The 22,199-nt window shown below is 41.4% G+C and overlaps 1 protein-coding gene and 1 non-coding gene across 3 annotated transcripts in view; both read left to right on the top strand.

The window, feature by feature from the left end:
* Prex2 (phosphatidylinositol-3,4,5-trisphosphate dependent Rac exchange factor 2) overlaps nucleotides 1-16,782 on the top strand; it is a 276,972-nt gene extending 260,190 nt beyond the window's left edge. For both annotated transcript variants that reach the window (XM_060385865.1, XM_021653961.2), the window contains 2 exons: nucleotides 3,249-3,316; nucleotides 10,852-16,782. In XM_060385865.1, the coding sequence (XP_060241848.1) occupies nucleotides 3,249-3,316; nucleotides 10,852-10,897 (114 nt within the window). In that variant the 3' untranslated portion in view covers nucleotides 10,898-16,782. The remainder of the gene's footprint in view (nucleotides 1-3,248; nucleotides 3,317-10,851) is intronic.
* A 1,492-nt stretch (nucleotides 16,783-18,274) lies between these two features.
* On the top strand, nucleotides 18,275-18,421 carry LOC132654966 (small nucleolar RNA SNORA48). Its single transcript, XR_009592566.1, has one exon. It is a non-coding gene; the product is annotated as a small nucleolar RNA SNORA48 (small nucleolar RNA).
* Nucleotides 18,422-22,199: the final 3,778 nt, after the last annotated feature.

The raw sequence follows: 22,199 nt of genomic DNA, 5'->3' as shown, positions 1-22,199 counted from the left end.
CATGTACATATATGTAATTACATTATTATTTGTAAGTACAGATGGTACATTTACTCCTCTTAGAGGGCCTGTCCAACCTCACTGCTTGAATATAAATGAGCAGCAAGTATAATATATGGCCCTGACAGGTTTTACAGTGATTGTAATAGGTTAACTAGAACTTTGACCTAGCCAGCTGACTCAATGGTGATGATAAACCTTAAAGTAGCTGCTGATCTTTGAAGCACAAAGTAAAAAAAAAAAAAAAGAAAGAAAGAAATTCCATGCTATAAGTTATAAATTTTATTTGTTCTTTTATAGAAACATCATTTTTCTTCTTTGCCCTTCTAATAAATGCTTGGAATGAAAACTATGCCACCTCCTCCCCTTCAGTGTAACAAGACTCACTATTCACTGAGAGCAAGACCACTAGGATGAGGAGGTCCTGGTCTTGCCACATGGCAAGCACCTGTAGGCAGGTTGCCATCATAAATCTCTGACAAACAAGTGCACCAGAGAAGCCCGACCTCAGTCCACAGGACAGGAAGCATGCCAGCAGGCTGTGAGGTCATTGGTGGCTAGGACCCGAGTCTATACCTCCTACAGAGTAAATGCTTAGGTGGAGTTTGTTCACTGAGCTCCTTCTAAATGGAGTGAAAGGGGAGGTACATTGGTGCAGGGTGAGCTGATAACCAGAAGCCAGCACTCATGAGCTGAGAGGTGCCATTTGAATCCAGTACTGATTAACTCTGTGGTTCAGGGCAGGGTTCTCCACTTCTCAATTCCTTAGTTTCCTTGTAATTCAGTTAGGGATCATAATAACACTTTCTTGATGTCCTGTTTGTAAGGATTAAAAAAACCACTATATTTAGCTCTCTTACAAGTAAGCTAAAGAGATGTCAAGTGACCAAGTGACTATTAGTGAATGATAATGATGAAATTTTGAAGCTGCAAGAATAAATACAATATAGACAGACAAAGAGAACGAGGAAGGCAGTCTAGGAAGACAAGCGCAGCATAACAATGATGAGAAAATACAAGTATCTGATAAGTCAAAGGCATGGGGAATTATAAAGACAAATGCGACATAAAAATTGTGAAATATTGTGAGTAGGTGTTTTCAGTGATACCAGTTATCAGGCTTTAAGAAAATGAAAAGCTTTCAATTAATTACTAAGTGAAATATTACAAAATGACAAGGAGATCATACATGAGTACTGAACTCTTGTTACTAAACTTTTTAACACAGGTGTGACCTAGACATTATCAAACCAATTCTCTTGTATGTGCTAAGATTGGATGAGGTAGTAATGATAATCTAAGAATGAAAAGGCAGATTGTCACTGATAGAGAAAGAAGTTACAATTAAGGAGAAAGGAAAGGCTGGGATCTCTAATGAACCCTCTGGTATTTTAGTGGTATCGCTATGCTAGTAAATATACCCAGCACACATGAGTGCACACACAGGTATATACAGATGTAGGAGAGAATGGAGATGTGTGTATGTTTGTTAGTTCACTACTAAAAAGGTCCAGAAGCAGCTTCTTGCTGGTAGTAACGGACACATAGTACCCAGATCTTAGCTTCTAAAAACCCCTTGGAAGGAAGGATGAGAGGGAAAGAGGACAGCTTGTAAGGAGGGAAGGAGTGTCAGTGTGTAAGGATAAATCTTTATCTCAGAATAAAAGTCATTGTTAATTTTATTCATATTAATTGTTAATATTAGTGCTGAGTTAAATATATGCTGGGATAAAGGATTTTGGAAATAGATAGCTCATCTTGATAGAAAACACCACGCCATTACAATATCGCTTTGTCGCTAGTGGGGGCTGAAATGGCAAGCCGAAGTTTGAAGGGAGACTCAGTATTCAGTCTCATAGTTCCAACTTCTTTGTAAAGTCTACAAAGAAAAGGTGGTGATGTGACAGAAGATGCCCAATTGGGAAAGAGATCAAGTAATGTCGCAAGTGCTAAGATACAAGGATAGCATGTATCTCCTAATGTGATACACAGAAAACACTATGGTGTCACTTTTTGATTTTCTTGTTTTTAAAAACAAAACGAAACAAAACATTTCTTCTCCCTCAGTATAAGAACACAATAGACAAATCCAAACTGAGACACTTTACAAAATAATGACCAAAGTATAAAGGCCATCAAGGGCAGGTTCTGAGCAGCTGTGATAGGAGCGTGAGGCAAGTTCACAAAAGGCTATGAGATTCTGCACCAGAGGATTCTGGACCAGAAAGGGAGCCTTCCTAGAGCAAGTAGTGGGACCTGAAGACAGTGCACCATACTTAATAGCAGCATGCTCATGCTGACTCCTGGCTTTGATCAACCATGGTTAATGGAAAAGTTAAAAATACGGGAAGCTTGGCGAAGTGTGTAGAAATCTATTATGTTCTTGCAAATATTCTCTTAAGTACTCAGTGTCTTCAAAAGAAGAAGGACTGAATAATTGTTATCCCTTGATCCCTTCTTGTATGTCCTTCTGCCTGTCCAACTTTCCAGATTTGTTTTCATTTTTTAGTTTTATTTTGAGATAATCTGTCTTTTGGGGTTTCTTTGCCACTTTTCTCAACTTTATTTAGGGCAGTATTGGTGGAGTGGGTACTTGGAACATCTCAGGGTTTTGTTTTCTTTTAGATATCCTCCTAGTCTATTCCCAGGAGTGAACAGTCCTATTTGGCTCAATGTAACTAGCTTCTATTAGGACCTGAACAGTGGTTGTAACCTTATTCATGAAATTGACCAGGCATAGAGCCCCTTTAATTGCTGTCTTTTAATTGCTGTCTTTGTCCCACCAACTTTGTGGATTTCATAAATCAAACATTGACATGGCTTGTCCAGAAATTGATTTAGAGCTATCTAGAACATGTTTCCTTACAAAACATAAAATAACTGTCCATCTAAAGAGATGTATGATTCCTGTTCCATGAAAATGTTTGGGCCTAGGATGTGTTTATGAGATGATCATGCCCAGTTGTTAATTGCTTCTGAGGATAAAGATGTAAAATTTGTGAATAAATGGGAAGCTGTTAAACTCTTGAATGGGCTCAGGCTATAGGATAAACAGTAAGTATTTGGATCAGTATACTTTAACTCATAAAAGCGCCCATTCTAAAAACATTCATACAGTGGTTTCTGTCATATTTCTTATTAGTGTCCTTTGATAGTAAGTAGTGTTGAAGTAACGCCTCTAAATTCAAATTTATTTGAATGAACTCTGAGGACATTATTGAGCTGAAGATGATTTCCCTGCCTTTCAGGGTGCAAGAGTTCAGAACACAGCTAAGAACTTGGGGGTTAGAGACCGGACTCCTCAGTCAGCTCCGAGGTAAGTTTATCCAGTCTAACCCTTACCTGAGGGCTTGTCGGCTTCTGGCAGTGTCCGTCGTGGCCAGGTCTCTGCTCTAGTTCATGTCCAGTGTCATACTGACACCAACTGTAAGATCCCTCTGGTAAGCACTCAGTCTGAAGTATGATGAGGGGCTAATGAACACTCTCAGAAATAAACAGACATTATTTTATTTTGAAAGTAAATTAGAAAAACCAAACTCTACAAAGAATACAATCAAAATGTATTTTAAGTGTGTCGACTGCCAGTCTACTCTTTCCATTGTCCCTGATGATGGTTACACAATTCCTTCTTCTATGACTGGAAAACCCTTGTTTAACTCACAACCCCCACCTTGGATGCCATCTTCTGCTTTGAGTCTTGCTTGGGTAGCTCTTTTGTCAGGCTTCCTGGGTATCACATTATAATGCCCTTTTTATATTATGTTGCCGTGTATTGATACAAGTTTCTCCGCCTAACCCAAATATGAACTCTTGGGTGACAGAGATATACTTTCATTTTATCGGGGACTACATAGCAGACATCAGATACCTAAATTTATTTCAAGACCTTGTGAACGAATGAGTGGATTAATCAGCGAGCTTTTTGTTGGTTATATCAAATATTCACAGTTCACCAATTATAAGGACTCTACCTTACCTTTAAAGCGAATGAACATAGAAAAGTGCTTTTCCTTTGATTTCCCATGGTTAGGGTAAGCATTCATCTGCTGTGAAGTGGAGCAATGTTAAATAACTCTTTTCATATGTGATCATGATGATTTGTTTGAATTTTAACAAAAAGTGGGCATCTCAGACCCTGCCTTGGATAAGAAGTTCTTTGTTTCTGCTTGCAACACTATCACCAGAAAGAAAATGGTGACCACAGACATTTATGCAGCTAGACTCCATTTTGAAAACCTTGGTGAGGAGAGTGCTTTCGAGGGAGCTATCCTGCTGTAGCTGCATTTACTTCTAGTACTGACTCCTAACCTAACTCTGTAATTCTCCAGTCTTGTTAATGTTGCCTCTCAGAGCTGATTAGATTAGAGTCTTAAAGTTTTTTATTGCTAAAGAATCGTTTCACAAACACATTCTCTCTAGCCCCATGATCAGACATGGTATATTTGTATAATAGACCTGCTGAAGTGTTAAAGTTCCAATAAGAAAACAAGATAATAGCTTTTCAAGGTATGTTCAGCTAGATCCAGTAAACACAAATGGACAGTGGGGTTGGGATGAAGCTTCAACATCCGATCAATAAACCAATACTCTAGACAAACACAAGAAAACAAACTGATGAACTCAAGCTTTTTCTCTTTTGGATTATCTTTAAAACACCTGAGATGAAACATAATAAAACTAACCAGCTATAAAATTGATACGTTATATAAGGGAATAACAAACTTAAGAGAGAATTAAAAATTACTTCAAATTTTTATTTACTCTTTTACTCATTCTGTGGATATTTATTGAGGAAATGCAGCATGTTTTACCGTTGCCCCAGGGACGATAGAAGGCTGGTACAGAAGTGACTGTGGCCCAGAAGGAGCTTCCACTTAAAGAGATGAAAAAATATGTGACTAGGCAGGTAACTCAGCGGTAGAGCACCGGAGGCTTTACCTGGATTTGATGCCCAACAACAAAGAGACAAGAAAGAACAGGAGGGAGAGGGGAGGAGGGAAAAGAGGAAAAGAGAGGAGGGGAGGAAAGGGAAGGGAAGAACAGCAGTCTGTGGAGATACAGAGAAAGCCAAGACTCACAGAGGCCTAGGATCTCCCCTGAGAGGAACCAGCTCTTTCCTCAAAGGCAATAAGCTGGAGGGCACAGTTGGTTCTCACGACCAAACTACTCATTGGCAAAGCTAGCAAAATATTTCTGAAAGATTCATCTTTGGAAGTTCCAGGGAGTTATCTCTACCTGAGATTTTATTTGGTTCAAACCTCCCAACCCACCTCTGTCATAGTATTCCTAACATCCACTTTGTTTACATTTTATTATTCACCCAACGAACATACACTGACATATCTTGACTTTCTGTTGTGTGTCTGGGAGGGGCAGGCCTTGTGGTAAAATCAGGGTAAAAAGATTGCTCAGTCTCTGTGACAAACAGGAGAGTGTGATTAAGGATTTTGCAGAGAGAGGCAGAGGTGAGATAGGAAGATTCAGGAATCAGGAAGATTTTTTTTTCATTTTAACTTGAAAAAAATAATGGCATTCCTCATCTTCATGTCTGGAGAATTTGAATCCTCACATCTTCTAAGGCGATATGGGGATGGTCTCTCAAAGGACCGATAGAACTGAAGGCAGAGGTTTGGTAGGTGACATTGGGATGGTTCCTCAGAGGACAGCTAGGACCGAATGCAGGTTTTAAAGGACATTATGTTAGTACAAGGACAAAGATGAAAAGACAGGAACACTTAGAAGATATAATTAATAACCTCTGGATAAGAACTGGAGAGGAATTGGTGAAAAGGAACTTTCTAGATTAAACATGAAAGCTTTGGCATGGGTAAAGGGGTTAATGGCTCTTGCTCCTGAGGCGGGGAATGCAGAGGGAAGCAGCATGCACTAGACATGGTGATCTCAGCTTGGTCACAGTGACAGAGAGATCTAGGAGCTGGCCACGTGCAGGTGCCTTTGTGGGCTGCTCAGTCTACAGGTCTGTAGTTGAGGTTACAAGTCCTGTGAGTCACACAGGTCAGGAAGGACCTGCTGGTAGGGATGTTTGGGAGTACCACTATGGGGGATACTGAGTCTGAAGAGGAAACAGGAACATTATGGAGGATGTGCGGTTAGAGAAGCTGATGGAAAACAGGGGTGGGTGGTTCTGGAATTCACAAAGGAGGAAGTGGCCATGGTCACCACACAGGAAGAAAGGGCATAACGATTCATGGAATCAGTACACTGCATCCCCTACTACTGAAGTTTATTAATTTTACATAGATTGGTTGTAGGTGGTTGCAAGGAAAAGCCTACTCCTGGTGGGTGGGTTTCCTAAATATTTATGCTGCTCTACATTAGCACTTTGCCTGAAATATGTCTAGAATGGCTTTTGGTAGTAAGATGTCAAGACAGATAAAAAAAATCCTATATGTTCAAGGAGGGTTCAGCCCAGCAGAATAGAAAGATAGGTGCATGCATGCAGGCACGCAGGCACGTGTGTGTGTGTGTGTGTGTGTGTGTGTGTGTGTGTGTGTGTGTGTGTGTTTCCTCTCGGAAATTCCAATTTCTCATCTTTCAGATAGAGGAACTGCCTTGAGAAAAGGCACATTTTAGCTATGGGAGGGGCATTTACTCTGTAGACTCCATTAGCAAAGTCAGAGTATAAAGGGCATAGGGAAGCCCAGGAACTTGTTTAGATGCAGACATTTGAGCCCAACAAGGAAGAATAAGAAGAGGATCAGGGACAGCCCCTGCCCATTCATGCAGGGCCTCTAGTGTGCATGTGTGGAATAATAGCTTTACATGCTGGGCCAGCAAAAGCCCCACCCCACCCCAATAATTTAGCTGCCAAAAGCAGAAGCCACAGTACAGCATAAGAGCCCAACTCCTGACACATCACTTCCCAAATTCAACAGCCAGTGCTAAACTCCCAGAGCTGTACAGTTTCCATTACAAGTGTGGCTGGACTCAGATAACCCTGAGTCACTTCCAGGAAGCCTTGCAGAAGCTGAAGCTGCCCAGCTCTGCAGTAGCCAGAGCTATTATTGCATTTGGTGACCACAGGGAGTAGCCTTTGCTCCAATTTGCAAGGTAGACATCGCAAAGGCTCGTCTCTCCACTAGCGCTGGGCACAAACATGCAGAGCAAGGTAATTGGATGTGATAGGTAGGATGTCCTTCACCCATCCCCCCGTCTCTGTCCTACCTGCTCTCAGGCCTCTGTGCTTTGTCACTCACTAGGCAGCACTGCCATGGAGATAGGAGGATAGGAAACGAGAAGAAAAGGACCTTCTGATTGTTCTGTGTTCCCAGCCGCAGGAGGCAATTTTAAGCACATCTTGTGCTTCAGTTGCAGAAGAATCTTTAAACGACATCAGCTCAATTTAGTGTGTTCTTTTCTCTGGGAAGGACAAAACAAGTTTTTTGTCATCTCTGCGGAAATAACCTATGGGAGCAGCTTTCAGGCATGAAGTATATTTTTCAAACCTCCAAAGACAGTAACTTCTGGCTTCCAGACCATTAAAGTTCATTTTATTAAGCAGACTTACAATCTGACATTAAAACATCCTTTCTCACCACTGGTTTGGAATTAGCATGCCATAGTATGTCACAGACAGAGGAAATTTATAGTTTGCTGAAGTGGCTAGCTGCTTTTTTTTTTCACTTTTATTTATTAAATTTATTCACTTTGTAACCCAGCTGTAGCGCCCTCACAATCCTGCCCTCCCCCCCTCTTCTCTCCCATACCCCTTTCCCAGTCTACTGATAGGGGAGGGCCTCCTCCCCTTCCATCTGACCCTATTCTATCAGCTCCCATCAGGACTGTCTGCATTATCTTCCTCTGTGGCCTGGTAAGGCTGTCTTCCCTCCCCTCACCCCCAACAGGGAGATGATCAAAGAGCCAGCCATTGAGTTCATGTCAGAGACAGCCCCTGTTCCCCTTACTAGGGAGCCTTTTTGGAGACTGAGCTGCCATGTCCTACATCTGTGCATGAGTTCTAGGTTATCTCCATGCATGGTCCTTGTTTGGAGTATCAGTCTCAGAAAAGACCCCTGGGCTCAGATTTTTTTTTTTGGGGGGGTTCTGTTGATCTCCTTGTGGAGCTCCTGTCCTCTCCAGGTCTTTCTAGCTCCTCCCTATTCCATAAGATTCCCTGCACTCTGCCCAAAGTCTGGCTATGAGTCTCAGCATCTGCTTTAATACCCTACTGGATAGAGTCTTTCAGAAACCCTCTGTGGTAGGCTTCTATCTTGTTCCTTATTTTCACCCTTTTTTGATGTCTATCCTGTTTGCCTTTCTGAATGAGGACTGGGCATCTTACCCAGGGTCCTCCTTCTTGCTTAGCTTCTTTAGGTATACAAATTTTATCCTATATTTGTATGTCTAATATCCACTTGTAAGACATGTGTGTTTTTCTGCTTCTGGGATACCGCACTCAGGATGATATTTTCTAGTTTCCACCATTCTCCTGAAAATATCATGATTTCCTTCTTTTCCATTGTTGAGTAGTATTCCATTGTGTAAATATACCACAACATAGCACCAACAGCACAGGCTCTAAGATCAATAATCAATAAATGGGACCTCATGAAACTGAAAAGCTTCTGTAAAGCAAAAGGACACTGTCATCAGAACAAAATAACAGCCTACAGATTGGGAAAGGATCTTCACCAATCCTATATCTGACAGAGTGCTAATGTACAGAATTCATAAAGAACTAAAGAAGTTAAAAAGCAACAAATCAAGCAATCCAATTAAAAAAATGGGGTATGGAGCCAAACAGAGAATTCTCTGTAGAGGAATATAGAATGGCAGAGAAACACTTAAAGAACTATTCAATGTCCTTAGCCATCAGGGATATGCGAATCAAAATGACCCTGAGATTTCACTTTACACCCATCAGAATGGCTAAGATAAAAAAAAAAAAAACTCAAGTGATAACACATGCTAGAGAGGATATGGAGAAAGGAGAACCCTCCTCCATTGCTGGTGGGACTATAAACTTGTACAACCACTTTGGAAATCAATCTGGTGCTTTCTCAGACAATTAAGAATAGTGCTTCCTCGAGATCGAGCTATACCACTTTTAGGCATATATCCAAAAGATGCTCAGGTATACAGCTAGGACATTTGCTCACCCATGTTTGTAGCAGCTCTTTTTGTAGTAGCCAGAATCTGGAAATAAGCCAGATGTCCCTCGATTGAGGAATGGATACAGAAATTGTGCTACATTTACACTATGGAATGCTAACAATGCTTTTAAGTTCCGTTCAACTACAGTGCAAAAGGAGTAAATCTCTTTGGATACACCTGTTGGAATGACTTTTAAAAGCTGTAAATTTGGGGTATTGAGATGAGGAGTGTAGATTAGTGGTAGAGCACATGATTAGCAAATGTGAAAGCCCTGGGTTCAATCCGCAGCACCGGTAAACACCCCTGATCTCTTTCTCTCTCTCTCTCAACTCTCTCTCTCTCTCTCTCTCTCTCTCTCTCTCTCTCTCTCTCTCTTTCTCTCTCTCTCTCTCTTTCTCACACACACACACACACACACACACGGACACATGGAATGTTTTAAAATTGAATTCTGCAGTAGCAATACTAGCCTAATGTACACAGTAGGACAAATGTAGCCTTACTTCTTAAAGAGAACAGATAGAGTCCAACACCTACAAACTGTACCTCAGCCTCTCTTCACACTAGATCAGTGATTCTCAACCTGTGGGTCACTACCCCCTCTGGGGGTCACATATCAGATGTCCTGGATATCAGATATTTACATATTGATTTATAACAATAGCAAAAATGCAGTTATAATGTAGCAACAAAATCACTTATAGTGGAACATTGCCACAGCATGCAGAACTGTATTAAAGGAGCACAGAGTTAGTTTGAGCCCTTGCTCTAGCTGTGCTGTAAGTAATGGTCACTAACATTATCGGGCAGCATTTCACTCCCTTCTACTTTGGTTCCGGAGTTAGCTTTTAGGCACTCAGGTCAACATGTGTAAAGCTTCTGAGCATACCTCAGCTTTTCCACAAGTAACACGAATTCTTTGAACGTGACCATCCTACTGACAGGTGAGTGATGGATGGCTATATCCAGTCTTAAGTCCTTAGAAAAGTCCAGGTAACTAACTGTTTTGAGATTTCTGGCTTCAGGAAGCTGTTACATAAGCCCATCCACAGTCAACTTCTGGTACCACAAAGATAGAGGTAAATTTGTAAAACTTGTAAGAAAATCCATAGCTCTCGATGAGATAGAGGCCACATCACTGCAAGATAACTATGGTGAACAAGGTGTGAATTATCATAATGACACTGCTCCTGGAAATCCAAGGGAAAGATTGATTTTACCATCTGCAAATTAATCAGACAGCCTGGAGTAGAGCAGCGGCATCTAAAACAGAGGGTTCTTAACCTGTAGGTCATGACCCCTTTGGGGTCTAATGACCTTTTCACGGGGGCCACACAGCAGATATCCTGCATATCAGATATTTATATTATGATTCATAAAAATAGCAAAACTAGAATTTGAAGTAGCAACATAATAATTTTGTGTTTAGGGATCACCTCATGAGGAATTGTATTAAAGCATGGCAGCATTAGGAAGGTTGAGAACCACTATAAAATAAAGTTCTGTGAAGTGAGCAGCCTTCTAAGTATGCGCAAAGAAACTCAAGTATTTTCTCAATCCCAGGGACAAAATTTAAGATCAAACTAATTCATATCCTATTTTCTATGGAATGCTCAATGTGGTGATGGCTGATGGAGCCAAGAAATTATTTTAATGTGTTTTTTTTTCTACCAGTAAAAACATTTAGGTAAGAATGGTATCCTAAGTGATTTTCACACTGCCCTGCGTCTTTTCTAGACTCTACAAGCTGTGTGAACCCCCACCCCCAGTTGGAGAAGAATGAACATTCAAAAGAGCGACCCAGACAGAAGCTTCCAGAAGCTGACCAAGTCAACATTCTCCACTGAAGATAAAGAAATATGTATCTAAGATGTAACCTTTCCCCATGGTGTAAATAACTGATGTTTGGTTTCTCCTTGGATATTCATGTTGGAACCGGCAGTTCATTCAGACAGTTCAGGCCCACACTATGTGTATTAATTAGCATTACAGATTCATCCTGGGGTAAAATTCACTGCTCAGATTTATAGAAAAATAGACAGAGGTAAAAGTTTAACTATTTTGGTCCTTTTCTCATTCATTAATTGTACTGTATTTGTTTTTTAACTTTCCCAGTGGACACATGTAATACTTGATAGTTTTTCTTGAAGGAGTCTGTCACTAGAAATGACAGCCACACTCTGGAAACCATCATACAGAAATGTCAAGGACAGTGTAGGTGGGTAGGTTCAGGTGCCTCATCTCCCTCCTGCACCACAGAGGTGCATGTGTGGGAGGCAGGAAGTCCACGCCTCCCTTTTTTCCAAGGCTTCGTAGCAGCGAAGAAAGCTGTGGGGTCTTAGTGAGACTTCCTTCACTGTCGTCAAGTTTACTCTCTGCGCGTGAAAACACTCCAGCAGGCAGGTGCTTTTCGTGATCTCTGCAATGAGCCATGAATACTGGGCAATGTACCATTGATGGTTGCAAGTAGGGAGTTGCCAGGGTTGGAAAAGTGAGAGGAGTGAGCAAGAAAGGAACAAAAAAACAACACCAAACAAACAACAACAAAAACAAAACAAAACAAAACAAAAAAAAAAAACAAGCCTATTTGAAAATCCAAACTTTAATGGAGAAAGATAAACTCTCGATTTTATGAAATCTTCTGATAAGATATCAGACCCTTAAAATAATACACCACCACGGGTATTTTTTTTATCAAGGTATATGTGTAAGATGTGAAAATAGATGTATTTGTTGTGCTTCAATGGGCCATTAGGAAAGAATATTGATAATTTATGGAACCAAGGTATAGCCTGTATTGATTCTAAATGTCCAATGTTTATTACTTCTGTGTTGATATACAAACATTGTATTTAGCACCGCAAATAGATTAATATTGGTTTTAAATATATAATTTTAAAAGAAATTAAAACATCCTTACTGTGATTATGCTAGAGTCATGCTTTGTGTAGTGATAAGGATAAATTGCGCCTTCAGGTGATATTATCATTGTATAGACGTCATGGAGTGCACGAGCTAAGATGGCTATGGCCTCATTAGATGGCATGACCTATGGAACCATCTCCTATAGGCTGACCATCACTGACCCAACCCCAGTGTGCAGCACAGGACTCTGTATGGATATATGCTAAGAACATGAATTCCTTACCATAACTACAGTTTTGGGAGAACATTAGTCAGTTTGTCTTTATAAATCTCATTATGACTTTCAGACAACCATTAAAAGCCATCTTTACTGCCAGTGATATATTGAATTTAAAAGTGTGTTACAAAGGTATGGGATATATGTATCCTACTAGTTAAGGTAAAAATTATTTGGCACAGAGCACTTGAGATTGTTTTCAGTCAGTCTGTATGTGATTAATCATAGGGAAAGTAACATCAGTTTCTAAAGAAAATCCTTAGTATTTTGAACTTAATGACAATATGACACATACTTGCATATTTTATGACATGCACTCATAACTTTCAGGAAATTAACATTTTTGCTACCATCAGCACACAAACGTGATGCTATGGTAATTCAGGCTGCCTCTATGAAAGTCTTGAGAGTGAGGAGAACTAACTGACTGACTGAATGATTGAATGACCGACTGACCGACTGACCGACTGACCGACTGACCGAGTATACAGACCATTCATGCTGCTTTACTGTTCTCCATTCCCCATCCTGGCAGGAAGTCACCACAGAGGCATGGAAGGGCTACAGAGCATGGGTACATCTCATGGAGTGTGTTATCTGCTTTTGCAGTATTTATAAGTTGGTGTATTTTAAGGATCCACTCTCTATAACAGAATGTAACTTTTTGATTAATGTTATTTTTTGAGTTAAACATATTATCTGTGTACACAGCACTTACTAACTTTAAACATTTGCTGGTGGTTTATAGTAACACCAGTGACTGTAATTCTCATCATAATAAAGTCGTAGCTGACCTGGTTTAGTGTGTACTAAATGGCACCACTGATTGCCTAGCCCACATTTTGCTCTTCCTTCTTCACATAGCCTCACAGCAGTGATGAAAGATGTTTTATCACCTACACTTCATAGTTGAGCTGAAGCAGAGACTAATACAGTAACCTGTGCAAGCTCACTTGGCGAACATGAGCATGTGGGAGTCAGAGATGAACACCCATCTTTATGAATCGCACTGCTTTTCTTTATTAATGTGAGAGCCATTGTAATATCAATGATTATTTTCCTACTAAGGCTGGGGCTTTATGACATGTGTTGTCATTTGATTATACAAACTATATTGCAAAATCAAGTGGGAACATGCAAAATACCTTTCAGCTACAGGGTCTTCTGGGCATTTCCCATTCATAACTGAAGAGGCCACACATGTATTGCAAGCCAGGAGTAGGACGACGGTATACAAAATTTGACTATAATTCCCAAACAGTGGTAACACTTAATAATTTCTGATCAATGAGCGGTCTTTTTTTTCAATGCTATATTACATACCTCCTTTTGACATTGGGATTTTAGGCCACTCTTGCTTTCATGCTGCACTCTCCTCTGTAGCCAGTGTTTATTGACAAGCCACTGAAAAAGCCTGCTTACCATTCTTCCAACTTCTGTATGTGGACATGGGCTACCGTTTACCCCACTAAGAGAGTTCAGATCTTATCATGGGACCTGAATCGTAACTACTATCTTACAGGTTCTTCTCATTGTTTTCTAACATTACAAAATTTAATTTTGTAAAAAAAAAAAAAAAAAAAAACAAAAAAAGTGAAGATTTGAAGACTGAAAATACATGTATTTCTTATCTAGAGAGAAAGATAGAGGATGAGAACTGTCGTCTAGGTTTCTTTGGCAGGGTATGTAATGCTGAGTTTCTCCCGTAAACCAGGATCCACATCTGTAGGCTCATGGGACTTTCTTTCTGGTGTTTTTCAGTTGTCATCAATTCCCTGTATATTAACTGGCTACTCTTCTTGAAGAACGATGTCCAATTAAAAAGGAAGATAGGTCTTGGAACATGGCACGGTGGTTGAACACTTGCCCAGCACATGTGAAGTCATATGTTAAACCATGTTGGCTTTCCTTTAAGCCAAAGGTGGCTCACACCTCTAATCCCAGTGGTTGGAGGAGACCGAGGCAGTAGGATTGCCAGATGTTCAAGGGCATCCTGTGCTACATACTGAATGTGAGGCCAGTCTGAACTACAGTGTGAGACACTGCACACACACACACACACACACACACACACACACACACACACACACTACAGTGCATGCTGCGTGGAAATGGCACTATTTCTGGCTCTATTGATTTTAACTCTGAATTGTTCAATTCTGAATGAAATGAAGTTGACCCTGTGCTAACTTTAACAGTGTAGAGATCAATGAGAAACAAATCCAAGAGCAGGCATTAGCTAACTTAAGCAAACAATGTCCTGTCCTGAGCACATAGACTTTATAGGCAAGGTATGTATCTACTTTTTGGAAGCTTTGGGTTGAGAATAGATTTTTCCATGGATTTATAGCAAGTGCAAGTCTATCTCAAACTGTCAAGTATTCTTACCCAAATCTAAGCAGCCATAGTCGTACGTTAAACGAATCACCACACCTTAACAGGTGTTTTCTCATCCTTTTGAGTTTTTATAAAATCAGAATATTAGAAATTCAAAGGGATAACATTGCTTTTTAACTCCTTTGTCCTTTTAAATTTTTTTGAAAATGATTCTTGACTTTCTACACTGGTGATATTACAGTCAAACTACTGAAGCTTAATGTCTGGCTGCCCTGCTCCTGAGTTTTAGGAAACTTTAACTTTTAAAGTCTTCTTTCTATGCGATTTTTTCCTCTGTCACACTGTAGTTTAATGATTCTTCCTTAGCCATTTATAATTTCATTAACACACATACGTTCCAGTTACGTAAAACATCATGCTTTTGTGGGTCTGGAGTTTTGGGGAGCACCTGATGAAAAATCTATACTCTGAAGAAGAGGTGGGGAAAATGTAAGTGGTATTTTTACCAAGAATGGCCTCTGCATAGCAATTTTACAAAATGGCCGCCATTTTACTAGGTGCTGCATTTCCATGCTGGGCGTAGTAGTTACAGAATCACTCAGTACCTTAATGATCTGCTCTCATCAATGTTGTCAGCATTCATGTTGCGGAGCACCCCCTGGCCTGTGTGTGAATCTCTTAGTTGTGACCTAGTGGGAAGTCAGCCTCACTCAGAACAGTTTATTCTCTCACTGGGAGAGATAACTAAGTCTGCTAAATGATATACAGATACGTGTATGTGTGTGTCCTTACATATCATATCAACTACTTTTTATTTTTGTCAAAATTAATTATAAAAATTAGATTTCAGTGTCTTAGTTGCATGAAAATATGAAACAGAGTTTATGATGGATGCTACGATGTCTGCTGTAGACATCAGTACTAATTAGTACTGTAGTTGTGCCTGGTTGGGTGTCTTTGGCTCTCTGATGTTCATTTGCTATTTGTATGAGTCAACTTTTTTGTTTTCTGTCGTCACTGTGACAACTTAGCTGAGATAATTGGCTTACAAAGAGAAAAGTTTTTTTGGGGGGGTTGTTTGTTTGTTTGTTTTTGTTTTTTTGGCTTATAGTAGTGGAGGTTCTAGTCCACAATCAATTGAACCCCAACAGGAGAGGATAGAACAACTACTTTGCTCAGCATCCACATCTCAAAGATGAGTAAAAGACTTTGGACCCACAGTCTTTCAAATGCAGCCTTCCACAGACACAGGAACCCCCTATGGGCCTTCCCCTAGACATTTCACCGTCTCCCAAGAGCACCATGCTGGGGATTGTGTCCTTAGCACAGGGACATTTGAGTGATACATCAGGCTCCAGACTGCATCACTATCCAGTCAAACCGAAATCTACTTACCTGAAATTTTAAATGATAGTTACTAGAAATACTGGTAATACCAGAAATAACATAGATTGGGTAGTTAATTTTAGGTGCAGACAATGATAACTATTATCCACTCATATAGTCATTCAATAGATGTTTTAAAAATCATTTAAAAAGCCCCAACCAGAGTTGAGTGTATTGGATGTATTTAATTTTTTAAAAAAATCTTCATAGGATCTCTGTATCCCTATGTATACAAAGGTCACTTGTATCTTTTACATAAAAATTATATTATTCATAAGATAAATCTATTCTAATGCCATATGTGTATTATATACTATATAGTCAAGAATATTAAGTTGTTGAAATATTTAGAAAGCATACATTTGAATTTAAATATCTAATGTCTCAAGCAAATATATTAGTTTCAGAAGAATATATATTTTTGTAACTGCAAGACTATTAGCAGCCCATAGCCTTTGCTTAAAAATATTTTTGTAAGCATTCACTTACACAGTACTCATTTTAATAGTAAAATATCACACTGATTCTCTAAAAGTAACTGTTTTGACTGTGTATTTAATATTATATAACATCCAAAATTCAATGACAAAATTTATCTAAATGTATTATTAGCTTTTTTTTTTCTTTTGTAAAATACCCATGTAACATAGTCTCAATCATTACATATTTTGTGTATGGTTAAATTTGTTAAAGTTCATTATATATTTTATATCATTTATTTTTGCCCACATAAAAGATTGGTATAATAATGTTGTATGACGAGTGTCAAAAAATAATAAAGTGAATTATAGTATGCGCTTAAATTTGACTGATTTCTATTCTATTCTTACTTGTTTGGAAGGCAGAAATATGAAACTAAAATGTTCACCCTTTAAAAGTTCACAAGCTCAGGAGGAGAAACTTGGGTATGACACAGATCCACTGTGACCCAGGGAAGGGACAGAAAGAGAAGTTTAATATGGTTCACAAGGTAGGAAAGCCTTATTAGAAAAAAAAAAAAGGCTTTGTGAGGTCTCTCCATAATCTCTCAAACCAATCTCTCAAGGCTTCCATTCTTAATATGCATGAGCTGTGGTCATCCTATTTGCTAAGGGTGTTACAAATGCAGTAAGTAATTCTCAAAAATCACTTAAGGTGATTTATTCAGTACACAAGCCAAGGAGTTGTCTATTAATGAAAGAACAATAGTGCAAGGCCAACCAGGCAATGAGAAGCTCGTACTGTGGAAGTTCAGGGAATTTAGATTCAATGAACATGAGCTTATGGGCTGACTGCAGATCATCTACCCGCTTTTGGCTGAGCTGGACATTTGTAGCTAGATATATATAATGTATAATATATATAAATGGCTCTTGGCCTTACAGCGTTTCTGGTCTTGGGAGGAGAAACAGTGATACCAACAGACTTGAAGAGAGAAGGCGAGAGAAGGAAAGGTGGTGATCTTGCAGGCAGAGTGAGAGTAGCAACAGACGCAGCTACCCAGCAGTAACGGGCTCCCAGGTCTGTGACTGAGATGCCGCAGGCAGGTTTGTGGGATGCTGAGTGGTTGGGACCAGACAGGAGAAAGGTTTGTGGATGTGATTAGAGAGAGGTAAAGATAGAGATTCCAGTTGGCTCTGTCCATGCGGGTCTGACTGCCATGGTAAAACTCCTAGGTGGCGCTGAAGTGTTTCAAGCTGAGTGGCTAAGGTACACAGTAACCGCTGATGTGCAATTATGAATTCCAAGTGGTGAGCTTAAAGAGCGCGTATGCTGCTGGTTATGTTGGCCAGCTCAGAAATGTCAAGATCAAAATAACTGAAGGAAAGGAATCAATAACTGGATTTTTACTGTTTGGACATTGCTAGTGTAGACCAAGACAGCACATTTAATACTAGAGGCACCAAGCATAAACTTTGTTTTGGACAAAATTTAAATCATCTGTGTTCCAGAAGAGACCTGTCAGCATGTTCTTCCCTCTGCTTCTCTCTCTTTCTTTTCTCCTTTTTTACATTCTCCTTCCTTTCACTTTCTCCTTTCTCCCTACACACACACACACACACACACACACACACACACACTTTGTGAATATGTCTTGGTAATACGTTGAAGAGACAGAATTATTGTGGGCCTTCGCACATGCCTGTAATCTGAATGTTGGGAGGTGGAGACAGGAATGTAATGTGGTCAAGGTCAGTGTGGGCTCCATGGAGAGTTCAAGGCCAGCCCAGGTGATATCCTCAAATACTCAAAAGCAAATAAAGAAAACACAAGAACTACAAACTAAAACATGTTTGTTTGTTTTAAAGAAAAGAGTCCCCCTGACTTTGGGCAAGGGGATGCCTTGGTGGTGGTGTTCTTGCATAAATATCAGTCAGGGGCAAAGGAGATGGCAGTCCTTTGGTCATTAGAGCTTGATGCCTGGCTTGATGGCCAAAGCTGTTCTATGCCTAGGACTCATAAAAAAATCAAATCAAATCCAGGCAGCAAAGCACATGAGAAAGACAGAGACCTGTGGACCACCAGGCCACTCACAGACCTGCCCTCCAGTGCATGACGCAGGCAAGCCGTGAACACCTGCTTGCTGAGTACCAGGAACCAGATGGGGGATGCCACTCAGGGGCCCACCAGCCTGTGATGCAAACCTGTCGTGGGAGCCACCACAATGTGCAGGTTGTGTTCAGATGGGAGAGAAAGAGAAGTGGAGCGGTTTAAGCATTATGAAGAGAGATGAAACCGTAGACTTGAGCGTGGAGAGGAGTATCCTGTTGTGAGCGGCCAGTTCCGCCACCTGGGACCATGGTGAGGTTCCCACCCTGAGCTGCCTCTGAGGGCCGTGTCTGAGTCCATAGCTATGCAGTGGTAGGGGTCAGTGCCGTGCCCCTGGCTCATATTACCACTAGAGAACACGGGGATGGCCCTGGTCTGGGCAGCGCAGAGGGGAAATATGGATGTCGAGGGGCTTTGCATAACTGCCCCTGCCCCTCACTGGCCGCCCTGTCTCTGGAGAGCAGGCCCATCTCTCAATGGCAGGACAGGCTCTACTCCTCAACCGGACAGTACAGCACAGCTGACTCCGATGGCGGCAGGGGATGCAGGTGAGCCAGCCCCGAGGGCGAGAGCTCAGGAGAGCAGGCCCTGCCACTCCTCTGCCATGAGGTGGCGTGGGTGTGGTAGTAAAGTCTTGTCCCAGCCCCACTCCTCACCACCTGCAGCAGTTGGAACAGCTGGCTCTGGTTTCATGAGAGTGGGAGAGCTGGCTCTGCCCCTCTCCAGCTGAAGCAGTCAGGAGATCGGGTCATGCATCCTGCCTGGGCAACACAGTAGTGCTGGGCCTGGTCAAGGGTGGGGGTGGGGGGCAAGGGAGAGGCTGGCCGCACCATGCCACTCACTGGCCATGAGGCGGCGTGGGTGTGAGGGTGATGCCCCCACCGCCACCTGCAGTAGCCGGGAGATCTAATCCTGGCATTGCGGGAGCAGGAGAGCTAGCCCTGCCTCCTCACTGGCGATAGCACTCAAGAGAGAGAGAGAGAGAGAGAGAGAGAGCGCCCTGCACCTCACCTGGGAAATACAGTGAAACTGGCCCTGATGAGGAGGGCATGGGTGAGCCGGTTCCAAAGGTGAAAGAGCAGGAGAGCTGTTCCAGCCACTCACAGGCTGCAGCACCTGGGAGAGTGGGCTCCCAACCTTGACTGGGGATTGCATTGGAACTGACTCTGGAGGTGTGGGTGCATGAGAGCAGGAGGCCTAGCCGGAGCAGTGCTGGAAAGCTCACCCTGGTGGTTCCAATCAGGAAGAGCTGGCAGGCTGATCAATCAACTCAGCTAACATCCAGGCCTAGACTCAGGGCTCTGAATTGGCCCATCCCCAAATCTATATCATCTGCAAATGGTCGGGACAGTGAAAGAGCCAGCCCTGCTGTTCTAAAACTTCAGGAACTCCATGACACGGGACAACCACAGGATAACTGAGAGAAGTCCCAATGAGGTGTCACAGAAGCCAGAGATCTAGAACCAGACCAATGGCTCATTTCAACGAACATTTGCAGATGAAGATGTGTGAGCAGAGGGATGTACTGTGGGACACGCTGTGACATCCTACAGCTTCCATAATGAGAAGTGTTAGAGTCACCCTGCTGGTTGCTGGCTGAGGTTGTAGTTCTCCTCTAGTCTGGAGAGCCATTCTGAGCTCAGAGGTATCAAAGGCTCCCTCTTTCCCAGCAGGGCCCCTTGCTCTCTGCCTGACTTCATCTGGAGAGTGTCTTTTGACACAGACAACCCTAACCACATTTGATATGTGGCCTCTGACAGAGCTCCTGGCTGGCTCTCTCCTCCCCATGCCTATATGATAATTAGGCATTGTGTATCCATTCTTATGATATGATAGGACCATGCTGTATAAAGCAAATCAAGCATCCTTGAAGTGCCTACTTCCAACCAATTATGTACACCTGTACTTGGAGCCCCTCCCCCACCCATCCACTCCCCAAGTGGTTTATAACCTTTGTTAAATTAGCCACCAGCTGGTTCATGGGGCATGGGATCCCTGTACTGTGTTCACTGGCCATTCCAGGCACGAGGAGAACCAACAAGATGGTTTCTATGCTTTGTTGTGTTGTTATTTGCTTGCTACTAGGTTCTATTTATTTATTTGTTTGTTTGTTTATTTTTGGGTGTGGAGGTTGCAAGGGTGAAGGCATATGATATTAGGGGATTAGGGAGATGAGCAGGACTGGAGCGGTTGATGTGAAACTCACAAAGAATTTTAAAAATGGTTAAATAAGGAAGGAAGAAATGAGTGAACAAAAGGAAAGGGAAGTGGAAAGAAAGAACAAGTCAATCAGGTTTCTTTATGACGCCCCCAAACATTTCCCCCACCAGTCCAGAGGCTGTTCAGTAACTGTGGCGGGAAAGAAGTGCTCTACATCATATTTCTGGTCATAGAAGGCCTGGAAGAGCGGTTTATTGTTCCTTGGAATAAAAACTCTCATCAAAATGTAACGTGCAAAAAATTGTTTAGAAATTTTATATGTTGAAAGAAAAAGTAGTGAGCACCTGAAGAAATGTGACATCTTAACCTGCTGGGGTATCATTCATGCCCACAGTGGTAGTGCCTTTGATGGGAGTGGACTGTGAGCTCACTCTTCACCTTTGTCTAGGCAAGTATGACCAGAAAGATCTTGTCTATGGAGCAGTGAAAACGTCTCCCTTTGTGGCCACTTCAGCCTCATAGTATGATAGCAGGTTGGATTTGAGATACTTTAATGTATAAAAACTTGGATCTGGTGTGTCAGTTTCCAAGCTCATTATTTCATGTGTGATTTTCATGACCAGGATATCGTGATTTAAATGATTTCAAGGGAAAAGACCAATTTTTTCTTATCTAAACACTATTAAAAAGACATTTGCTCTAAGACAAAGATGTAAACTGAAGTAGTAAAAAAAATAAAGACATTTGCTCAGTGTGGGGTTCTCTGGCTTGCCAATGGCTGGCCATTTAAAGATGAGTTGAATGTGGTGACATGAACTTCTTGAGTTTTTTTTTTTCAGTTTCTTTTTTTTTTATTTTTTTTATCAGTTACATTTTATTAACTCTGTATCCCAGCCGTGTCCCGATCCCTCATTCCCTCCCAGCCCCTCCCTCCCTCCCTCATCTCCACCATGCCCCTTTCCAAGTCCACTGATAGGGGGGACCTCCTCCCCATTCATCTGATCCTGTTTTATCAGGTATCTTCAGGACTGGCTGCAAAGCCCTCCTCTGTGGCCTAACAGGACTGCTCCTCCCTTCCGGGGTGGGGAGACCAAAGAGCCAGTCATTGAGTTCCTGTTAGAAATAGTCCCTGTTCCCCTCACTTTGGGAAACCAATTGGTTACTGAGCTACCACAGGCTACATCTGAGTGGAGGTTCTAGGTTATATCCATACATGGTCCTTGGTTGAATGTCAGTCTCAGAAAAGCTAGATTTGTGATGAAAATATAAACCCTGGGAAGGCATTTATAAGTCTCATCTGAGGTCATTGAGGTTTCTTTGCAACATTAATTTCAAGATTAAAAGAAGGACCCTCTTCAGCATTAGTGGAAGTGAAGTTCATGGGAGGAAGTCTCAGTTCCAGACAAACCCTTCACAGTCTCAGCCCTGACTCACCACACTGCTCTCTTTTAGTCGAAGTCGGTGCACTTCTTGCCAAAAAAAAAAAAAAAAAAAAAAAAAAGAAGTATGTCATTTGCAAGCTGTGGGTTCC

This window comes from Meriones unguiculatus, chromosome 6, assembly GCF_030254825.1.
Source record: "Meriones unguiculatus strain TT.TT164.6M chromosome 6, Bangor_MerUng_6.1, whole genome shotgun sequence".
Taxonomy (NCBI): domain Eukaryota; kingdom Metazoa; phylum Chordata; class Mammalia; order Rodentia; family Muridae; genus Meriones; species Meriones unguiculatus.
The sequence above is the reverse complement of the archived record's forward strand: the minus strand, read 5'-3'. Positions and strand labels throughout refer to the sequence as shown.